This window comes from Chinchilla lanigera, unplaced genomic scaffold (assembly GCF_000276665.1).
Source record: "Chinchilla lanigera isolate Chin_1 unplaced genomic scaffold, ChiLan1.0 scaffold00076, whole genome shotgun sequence".
NCBI lineage: Eukaryota > Metazoa > Chordata > Mammalia > Rodentia > Chinchillidae > Chinchilla > Chinchilla lanigera.
In genome coordinates, this window is record NW_004955477.1 from 10,469,486 (window position 1) to 10,480,313 (window position 10,828).

Sequence of the window (10,828 nt, forward strand, 5' to 3'; positions counted from 1 at the left end):
TGTTTGATCAATCTTACATTCTTATGTCTGGTGGACTGAGCAACTTTGTTGAAGATAACAGTATGTAATGTAGCAACTACTGTTAATTCCTGTAACTTTGTTTTGAGGTCATGTACCATTTTTGTTGTTTTTGTGTTGTTTTGATTTTGTCTTCATTGTTGTCTTGTTAGTTTTTAAAAAATTTTTAAAATAAAAAAAGATTTAATGCAATCCCAATAAAAATACCAATAACATACCTCACTAAATGAGAGAAAACTATTTTAAAGTTTATATGGAACCACAGGAGACCTAGAACAGGAATTCCAGGCAGCAAGGGCAAGGCAGGGGTACTACAATTTCAAATTTGAAGTTATACCGCAAAGCTAACCATGATAGAAAAACAGCATTGTACTGGCAAAGAAACAGACTCAAGGACCAGTGGAACAAAATAAAAAATGCAGAAATAACTCCAAGCACATTCTGCTACCTTATTTTTGGCAAAGGGCCAAATACCTTCACTGGAAGAAAGATAACCTCTTTAATAAATGGTGCTGTGAAAACTGGTTTTCCACATGCCAAAGATTAAAACTAGACCTGTATCTCTCACCCTGAACTAAACTAAGATTGAAATGGATGAAAGATCTAAATATTAAAACAGAAAAACTAAATCTGTTGGAAGAAGAATAGGTAAAACTCTCAAAGACATAGGTATGGGCAAAGACTTTCTAGACAAAACCTCAATCATACAGGAATTACTACAAAGAATCAACAACTGTGATCACATCTGATTCAAAAGCTTTTGCACAACAAAAGAAGCCACCAACGGAGTGAAGACGCAACCTATAAAAGGGGAAAAATTTTTTGCCAGCTACTCCTCAGACAAAGGACTGACATCTAGAATATATGGAGAAGTTACAGAAATCAGATCTCTCAAATTTAAAGACCCAGTAAAAAAATGCCACCTGAAATAAATAGACACTTCTCAGGTGAAGTAGAAACAGCAAATATATATATGAAAAATATTCAACATCACTGATCATTCAAGAAATGCAAATTAAAAGAATACTGATAGTCCATCTCACTCCAGAAAGAAATGCAATTTACCAAGAAATCAACCAATAACAAATGCTGGAGGCGGTGGGGGGGGAAAAGGAACTATTCTCCACTGTTAGTGGAAGTGTTAATTGGTATCACCACTATGGAAATCAAAATGAAGACTCCTCCAAAAATTAAAACTAGAGGTCCCATTTGACCCAGCTATCCCTCTTTTAGGTGTCTTCCCCAAAGAGTTAAAAGCACCACACTACAGTGATATATGCATACCTATGCTTATAGAAGCACAATTTATAATAGCTAAATCTTGGAAACTACCCATATACTCATCAATAGATGGATGGTAAAGAAAATGTGGTATTTATGTAATTTATGTATTTATCTGCCCTTAAGAAGGGCAAACTTGAAAGTCAGTATAGAATGTGCTCAGGGTCCTGGAAATATCATGGGAAACGAGAAAGCCTTTCGAGGTTTTGACTAATGGTTCAAGTCTTTCAGCTTAGTGTGCCTGAGACATCTTTAGTGCTTATTACTGAGCCTCAGGTGAGTCCTCCAGGGCCTTGCTCTTGAAAACCATCTCCCCTCCCACAACCACACTGCATCTCTTGGTAGGGGAGCAAACGTCCCCAACACCCTCAAGTCTATAGTGTGGCTTTCAGAGCTCTGCCCCTAAGCAGTTCCAGCCTCCCACGAAGATGGCTGGCCCAACCTACCCTGTCCCTGGTCAGCCCCTTTTCCACATTGGAAAGGGTGACTGTAGGGTAGATGAGCCCACAGTCCCTAGCTCTCATCAAAGGAAGGCCCCAGTCTGTCTTGGGTCTCCCTGAGCAGTGGCTTCCGAGAGTGCCCACCCAGCAAATCCCGAATCCACAAGCCTCCCATCACACGGTGATCTCTGTAATTAGGAGATGCGTCTTGTCCATGATCACACAACTTTGACAAGACACAGACCTGCAGTGCTTGGATTGCGTTGTGATAGCACGTCAACTCTCCATAGACATTCTTCGAGTTCAGGGCCAGGCGGTGCCACATATGTGCCAAATAGTCTTCACTTTCATCCTTGAACTTTTGGATTTCCATGGTAAAATTCTGGCCAAGTTTGGCCTTCACAATGATCATATGTTTGAAAATCAAGCTAAAGAAGAGCCAAAGAGAGAAGTCAATGCTCCAACTGAATGATAAGATTCTAAGTATACAGCCAGGCTTGGCAGTGCAGGCCTGTAATCCCAGCACTGGAGAAGCTGAGGCAGGAGAATCAGTGCGAGTTTGAGGCCAGCCTGAACAACATAGTGAGACTCTGTCTCAAAAAAACAGAAAGAAAATCTAAGCAGACATAAAACATTCAGAACTCAATTTGTCCACATTTCTGCTTACAGGGATAAAACCAGGTAGAAACTGAGCTGGGGTTTTTGCATTGCATGTTCCCTGCTTTTGTCACATTTCTAGTGGGGAGATGATGTCTTTCAGCAGAATGGGAAAGTTGGGGAGCCTGGGTGGGGCAGGGCAAGGGAGCACTGGGGTCGGGGGAGAGGGCAGGCACTCACAGGCGGTGGGCAGTTCGGGGCAGCACCTGCACGGCCTCATCCAGCACCTTGAGGCCACCCTCCCAGTCGTCCTCATCAGCGTGGCTATGGAACAGCAGTCCATAGAGTGCAACACGGAGTGTAAGGTCGTCCTCAGCGCCTGGGACAGGGAGGAGAGCCTCAGAAACGGCTGGGTTGCCAGACTCCTTACTAACGGATGCCCTCTGACCTCTGACCTCCTGGGGCTCCACTGTGTCACAGTCCTTCAGTGCAAGGTTAGGCCTACAGGGCCGATTTGAGGTATCAGACCATATGTCCCGTCTGATGACCTACCACTAGCCCAGGCAGCATAGGTCTGAGGGAACCAGTCCCTCAAGTTTCCTGGTTGGTCTCTGCCACTTGCTCCCCATCAGTTTAGCAGAAGCAGCATGGCTTTTGAGAGTACAAAAGGTTAGCACATGGGACACCCAGTCATTGTGTGTTTTGCCATAGCATGGAGGCTGCCAGCAGCATCTCACACACGCCACTTTCTAGATCTGAGACCAAAGATAACTTGGCGTACATGTCCAGCTTTCACAGTGCACAGAGAGGCTCTGAGCTGCTGGAGGCAGGAGATAAGTGACAGGAGTGGCTCAGTGGGACATCAGCTGCGAGGTGATTGGCTCTCAATTTAACTCGGTACCTGTTAGCACCAGGACCATGGTGGCCTGAAGCAAGTAGGACCTGCCTTTCGATCTCAGGCTCATCATGGCTTTCCCATACAGCTCTGACCCTGTCCACCAGCAGCAGTTCCAAGAGCTGGACTTGGGAAGGCCAGGGCTTGCCGGTCAGTGGCAGGTGGGAGGCCCTGGGCTTTGCGTTTTGTGTGCAGAATGAGCTCTCACACGGTTCTCATGAAAAGCATCAAATGCAGACAAAGGGGCATGGCTTGTGGTGGCTTCATACAAAAGCATGGGATGTGACAGCACAGAAGACTCAACCTGTGTTGAGTCCTCCCTCCCTCAGCCTGGAGCCTGTGGCCCTTCGGCCCTATTCCTGCTGACCTGGAAGGAAATGTCCTTCAGTTGCTGTCCCGCCACTCTGCAAGTCTGCCGTGGGCCACTGGTGCAGTAGCAGTGTCTGTCCTTTCTCCTGGAGGGAAACAAACACACACATGCTGGAGGCTGTGAAGTGTCTTTCACCATTTTGCTTTTCATTTGTGTCTGTAATAATTTACAGAAATTGCAGTGGAATTTAGAAGTACTGAGTCATAAAAAGTTAAATCATATTTCACCCGTAAGAAAAGGGTCCTCAGTGCAAGGTTAGGCACAGACAACACTGTGCCACACACACACACACACACACACACACACACATACACCCTAAATCACACACACACACCACACCAGACATACTAGAAACACAACATACAGCACACACATATCATACGTATATATTGCACATGCCACACACACAACACATACCATAAATGTACCATATATACCATACACACATGCCACACTCACTCTGTACCATACACACCATACACACATCATATATCACACACATTACACTCATACCATCACACACAACAGGCACCTCACCATACACCACACACAAACTTCAGAGACCACACACACTACCCCCCCACACACATTACATACACATCACACATAGTTTTCAAGAACATGAAACATCTAAGTCAGGTTTAGGCTCTAACTCAATGAGATCAAAAACACAATAGAAAAAACTTAGGGGACACAGCAAAAGCAGTGCCCAGACTCAAGTGTACAGATGTGAATGCTGTCATTAAGAAGTAAGGAAGGCCTCCAGTCACAATCTGACTTTAATTCTCAAGATACCAGAAAGAGAACTAAATTCAAAACCACCAGAAGGAAGGGAATAAAAATCAGAGCAGAGATAAGCGAAATAAAGAATTAAAAAAAAAAAACACAGAGAAAAATCTACTGTTTAAAAGTTAGTAACAAAGGAGAGGGAGGAGGCTCTTCTGAATCAGAGGGGAAGTTCAAGGTCAGCCCTGAGGTCAGCAATGAGCACCCCGTCCTGGTGGGATCTTGAGGACATCACCGGCATCCAGCAGGCAATGCTGTGCCCGTGGGAACAGTGCCAGGTGGCATCTTTCTTTGGGTGTCTACTCAGTCTTTTGGGAAGGCCCCTTGGAGACCTGCCCTCACCCCCGAGGCACCTCCTTTCTGGCCTCTGTCTTGTTGATAATCTTGATGATCTTCTGGACAGCCCCCTTGGCCTTCTTCCTGTTGACTGCTGAGGACAGCAGTGGGAGCCAAGTGTTCCAGTAGTGCCGCGTGGCCAGCATCACCAGGGCGCTGCTGCCTGCGATGCCTCCAAACCTGAAAGGGTGTTCGGTCCAGAGGGACGCTGACACAGGCAGCTCAGGATGCTCATCCACACCTTTCTCCAAGGGTGGCACTGTCTCACCCCAGAAGCTCTGGATTTAGGAGGTAAGGGATGAGGCTGGGGTGGCAAGGGTGCCCTGGGCTGTCCTGTAGGACAGGGGCTGTGGGTGGATCTGCTGTACTCTTCTTCATCACGGCCTTCCCATGCTGGGCCAGGTCCTGCTCATGCTACAAAGCAATAGCAGGTCTTGACAGCCACCTCTCCATAAAGACAAGTCCTGGCCTGGCCTTCATGCTGTTACGCCTCCTTGCTGACACTGCTCAGACCATTGGCTAGTTCAAGAATCCCCTTTGAGTCCTCCTGCTCCAGGGTCTGAGCTTCTCACAGGACTGCCTATAGCTGCCCACCATTCTGAGCACTGGGTCACACTGCAGTACGAAGGCAGGGGACTTCCCACACCACCCAGCTCCTCCCTTGGATCTTCGTGATGTCTCCCATCGTCACTGTGACACTGCAGTTGCCAAGCCACAGTGTCCGAGCCCCAGCTTGCAGCACACCTGGCGCTCTCCAAGAAGGCCTTGGCTGCTGCCAGCCGCAGCTGCTTCCTGCCCTTCAGGTTCTCCATGATGCTCCGGCCCTTGATGCACGAGGCAGTGCACAATATTTCTGCCACCAGCTGGGCCTCCACCCTGGAAGGCAGAGGGATTAGGAGAGAGGCCTGGCTGTGGCACACCCTGGGTCTCCCTCACTGGAAATGCTGTCACCTCACCTGTGGCCCTGCAAGGAGGCATCCTCAGATGGAGGAGCCATCTCCATCCCATCTTGTGCGTAGCACCTCACCTCCCTTGAACCTCGGCCAGGAATAGAGACTTGCCCAAAGGATGCAGGGCAAGTGACTGTGACCATCTGAGACCTTGTCACCTTGCCTGTAGTGCCAGAACCACCATGCTCGAGGCCATGTGATGAGGCTGGTGCCTACACCTGGGTGGAGAGTTGTCCTAGGGACACCTGGCTGTGGGACAGAGATCTTAGGATATGGAAGTGAGGTGGGGGGGGGAATTCCTGGTGGGATCCCCCATGACAGTGACCATATGAGAGACCTCAAACCAGAATTATGTCTGAGTCTAGTCAATCCACAAATCATTAACTGTGTTTTTTAACAACTAATTTTGGGTGACTTGTTGTGTAGCAAAGAACCAGCCATTTTGGACTCTTTCTCAGTCAGGCTCTATTTCCTAGGCCTAAGAAGTTGTGCCACAGATGGACTGTACTCTGCACGTAGAGCCCAGGTGGTCACACACACCTGTGCTGCACTTCAGGTATGTGTTACACCTTTCTGATACTCTCTCCATGTTTTCTGACCCAGCACAGCTGTGGCATGGGTACTTGTAAACAACTTTTGATAAGGTGTGCCTCCCTCCCCTTCAAGTGCTACAGGGGACACGTCCCTGCAACTCAGTCAAATAAATCAAATTTATTCTCTGTAAATATGCTGGTCTGTGGGGACTACCTTCAGGGGCCAGGGTCCTGGAAGCCCTTCTTGTGGGAGTAGGTAGCCACATCTGCACTCTGCCTGAAGAAGCTGGAGAAGGAAGCTGCTGACCCTTTGTGTACAAGGACCTATCTTAAAGTAAGAGTCTGTGGTCTGAAGGGGAAACTGAGGCTGTGTGTTGGCAGTAAAGATACTGAAACTACCCTGTAAAATGATGGTGGCTACTTTGCAGGTTGTGTGGGAGGTTCCCTGTTATGGCTTGTGTCTAGATGTCTGCTCAAAGCCTCATTCCGCCATAGGTGGGGTTTTTTCAGGGGTGGTTGGATCTAGAGTGTGTTGCTGGGATTGATTCATGGTACAATGCTGGGATCAAAGGCACTAGGATTAAGGGTGTGAGTACTACTAGCTCTAAGTAGCTTGGATAAGATATAAGGGATAAAAGGAACTCCGGTCATCTCTTGTTGCTCTGCTACCTTCTGCCCACCAGGAACTGTTTCTTCTCTTTGATGTCTGCTGTGTCACCCTGCCTTGGAGCTAGCCAATTATGGACTGAAACCTCTACAAATGGGGAGCTAAATAAACCTTTCATCCTTTAACTTTGGGGTCTAGTATTCTGTCTCAGCAATGAGAGAAAAGTGACTAAGACACTCCCTATCCTTGCGTTAGTACCCATGTCCTGGAAATTTTTATCTTTATGATATAGTTGTCAGGTAGGGGGTCTTACCATTGTCATGGAGGTTAGAGCTGTTGACAGGGCTACTTAACTTTATGTTTTTACTTATTTTTTTTTCTGTTTTGTTCTACCAGCTACTGAGAGGATTATTAATCTATGGCTGTCAATATGTATGTACCCATTATTTTGCTTCTTGTATCTTGAAGCTCTGCTACTAAGTGAAGACACAGTTAGCACTTTCACATCTTATGGAAATGTCTCTCTGGTATCGTGAGGGAGGTTTGTCAGAGACACACCACTTCCTGTGCTGGGGGCTTGCACGATCCCTAACCTCTCCACACTTGCACTGCTAGCCTGTCTGTGTTGGAAGACCTCTGGGTGCATGGAGCTCACAGTTGGGACCTGCCTTCCTTATCTGTAAATGACTGCACCACGACGGGAGGTGTTTGCATTGTTTATGGTTAATGGAGCTAAAGCTACCATTCCATTGCTTGCTTTCTTTTTGTCTTAACTGCTTTAATTCCTCTCCTCTTCTAAATTGACTATCAATTCATCTCTTTATTACCTTTTTAGTTATAGCTCATGTTTGTCTTATTTTTAGTACCTTCCTGTATTCCTTAAGCACACCCTGCACCTTATCTTGGTGAGTACAGGGCTTATAACAGCCAGAAAACTGATGTCACGAATGTACATGTTGAGGGTGCTGCTGACTAGGTGCCATGGCCTCACCAACCCTAACCCTAGCTGCATAGCCTTGCCTTGCTGAAGGGGTTCAGTTCTTAGAATCAAGTCTCTGGACTGCAATGCCAGCAGGGTGGCCCAAGTTGGGTGACTAAACCCGTGTCTGCCTCAGTTTCCTCATCTAGAACCTGGAAATAGTAGCACCTTTCCACTCGGAAGAGTAAGCATGGGGTTGCTTGTCAGTGTGTTTGTGCCCCTGGACACGGGGAGGTTGACAAGTTACAGACACCACCGGCTCATTGCTTTTTGACTCCTAGATCCTCACTAACTATGTGGACACAGCTCTGGAGCTACCACTGCAGCCTGATCCTGTTCTTATGGGAATGCAGACTCAGCAGGAGCAGATGACACCTTCCTCCCCAGCCTTGCTGACATAGGTGAGTGCCACTACACAGTGAGCACCTCAAGGGCTCAGAAGATGAAACTGTAGACATGGCCTCCACATTAGAAGGTCACTACTTACGGACCCAGTGTCCTCATGTGCTTGATGCCCATCTGGGTGGCCTGCTGGGAGGAGGCCATAGTGATCTCATGGTCATGGGCCGCATAGGCAAAGTGGGCCAGCCGTGTCAGGGTCTGAAGCTCCAACAGTGGGTCTGACCAGCTGCACTCAGCAGCCATTTTCACCAGCTTCCCAAAGGGAAGAGAAAAGGATCTCTCGTTAGTGACAATGACTTCCCAACAACATGCAGTCCCCCGCAGAGGCAGTGCTGTTAGCTTTGTGAGCTCATTTAATTCTGTAAAATCTTACGCATGGTATAACATTCACCTACACAAAGACGATCTGGCCTATGCTACTGCAGACAGATCCATTATTTATAAAGACTGCTTGTTGTGTAAAACACCACAAAAGCCTCATCACTGCCCTCAGTAGCTCTAGACGACTCAGTGTCTGCGTGGCTTTTCTGCCACACAGGGCGGCCTCCCGACGGGGGCAGGCTGTGTGTACCCATGGATGCCTCTGCCATGCTGAGGGCTCAGGATCAGAAGGACATGAAGAGCATACAAAGAAAAGTGTTTTTCCTTATGCCAGGATAAAGAGACACTCCAAACAGGAGCTGGAGTTCTGTGCTATCAGGGAACGAGGGCACAGAGATCTGTTGGGAGATGGGGAGCATGGTGACAGCATGGCCTTTGGGTGTGAATTCTGGCCGCCTCGGATGGGACCCTCTGGACCTTAGCTCCTTTGTCTTTCTTGGGTGCTGGATTTCTCTGCACACAGATGCAGGCATGATTCCCAGCACATCCAGTGTCACTCACCTGGGCCAGGGAGGGCACAGTGAAATCCATGAGGCCCAGACCATTGCATGAGTACATCTCGAGAGCAACAAGGACTCTGGTCATAGAGTTGATGTTCTCGTTGGTGCTCTAGCAGGAAAGAAGGGGCACTGAGCATCAGTCAGCCTGAGGCACTGGAGAGAGGGCTATAGAGGATCTGGACTACTTGTGAATTTAATCCTGTGCAACCTTAGTTTTTATAGCAATAATCAGATCATAAACGTGGGAGTGATTACACTGTAGGCTACTTTTGTAAGTGTCCACCTCCAACTTATCTTGTCATTTAATAAAAAGGTCGTGAAGCTGTGCCACCCCAAGCATGTAAGGCAGTGTTGACTGACAGCTAGGTGAGTGCAGAGGTGGAGTGCAGCCACTGGGCCCTAGTGCTCCTCCATCTCTGCCTGCACAGGCCCTCCTGGGCTCTCATGGATCCTTCACTCCTGGCTGGGTCCAAATGTCCCCTCTCCTTTTCCTTGGTTCCCTCTCTGACTTCCCAATGCTCCCTGCCCAGCCTGTGCTCTGGTTTCTCCTCCAGGCCTATTGTGGCCCCATATCAGGGAGCAGGGCGTCTGTATGGTGGCCTTGAGTCCCTATGGGGCCCTGTCTTCTCCTAACCACTTCTTCCACAGATCTTTATATTTGCAGTTTGGAAGGGATGGTTGCCCAAGGAGGTGACCCTCAGTCTCTGAGTAGCACTCAGGGTGGGCAGTAACCCTCGGAGGCCCAGAGCTCAGATCCTATGGGTTCCTTGAGCCCCGAATCTCAAGGGAAATCAGGACAGTGATTTCAGTGGGGAAGCAGAGGCCCTAGACCATCCTCGATGGGACATATTCCCCGGCACTGCACCACAACTGAGGTTGTGATGAGGACAAGTGGCCTAACTCCAGGGGTGTCCAGACTGCAGATCCCACTCATAGGCCTGTGCCCGACCTGCCCCCAGGCAACCTCAGATGTGTCCACAGCACTGTACAGCACCTGCTCTTCCGTGCCCAGCCGGTGCCCGATCTGCAGCTGTAGCAGCTGCTTGGCCTTCACCCACGTGGCGATGAGCTGCTGCCGAACGCTGATGGGAACCACCTCCTCTGGTATGTTTCCGTTGGTCAGATTCAGGGCAAACTCGCAGACCTAAAAGAGACATGTCTTCATTCACAAAGCCCTAATCTAAGCAGGGGAGCCTGAGCCACAGCCCAATCATTAAAAAATGTGTGGGCCTGGCTCTTGTTTAGCCCGCAGAAGTGTCCAGTCCTCAAGCTGCCCGAGGGCTCCTATGAACCTAGCAGCTCCCCAGGTCCCGGCCCAGTGCTGTGGATGCGTCACAGCCTTTGTTCCCTGAATCCTTAAAGCTTGTGCATGGGGTTGTCATTCCAAGATTCAGCCATGAATGCACCCCGTGGCACAGTACTCCCCAGTGTAGTGTTACTTCTGGGAGTATGGACAACCTGGGGCCCCCAAAAGTGGGGGTGTGGATCTACCATATATTTTTTTTTAATTTTAAAAATAAAAGGAGGAAAACATTGACAGACAGACAACATTTTACATTTTAAAATAGCAAAAGAACAGTACAGACAATATGGAGTTACAAAGTGGTAGGGAATTAACAATGCTTGTTGTATTACATATTGATATCTTCAAAGTGCTTTCTCATGAAAACAGATACAGACATGCAATGCTGATCAACCAAGGACTCATTGACAGTTTCTTTCAGCAAAGAAATAGAAGACAGTAGAACAGCCA

At 48.1% G+C, this 10,828-nt stretch overlaps 1 protein-coding gene across 5 annotated transcripts in view; it reads right to left on the reverse strand.

Annotated features, from left to right (window-relative positions):
• Cfap46 (cilia and flagella associated protein 46) overlaps positions 1-10,828 on the reverse strand; it is a 104,642-nt gene that overhangs the window by 56,712 nt on the left and 37,102 nt on the right. For all 5 annotated transcript variants that reach the window (XR_001230822.1, XM_013503030.1, XM_013503031.1 and 2 more), the window contains exons 20-27: positions 10,070-10,219; positions 9,077-9,184; positions 8,280-8,446; positions 5,468-5,599; positions 4,741-4,903; positions 3,599-3,686; positions 2,577-2,715; positions 1,984-2,167 (exon numbers count right to left, since the gene is read on the reverse strand). Coding sequence is in view for 4 of the 5 variants with exons in the window: in XM_013503030.1 (XP_013358484.1) it covers positions 1,984-2,167; positions 2,577-2,715; positions 3,599-3,686; positions 4,741-4,903; positions 5,468-5,599; positions 8,280-8,446; positions 9,077-9,184; positions 10,070-10,219 (1,131 nt within the window). In the remaining variant the exon portion in view is untranslated. The remainder of the gene's footprint in view (positions 1-1,983; positions 2,168-2,576; positions 2,716-3,598; positions 3,687-4,740; positions 4,904-5,467; positions 5,600-8,279; positions 8,447-9,076; positions 9,185-10,069; positions 10,220-10,828) is intronic.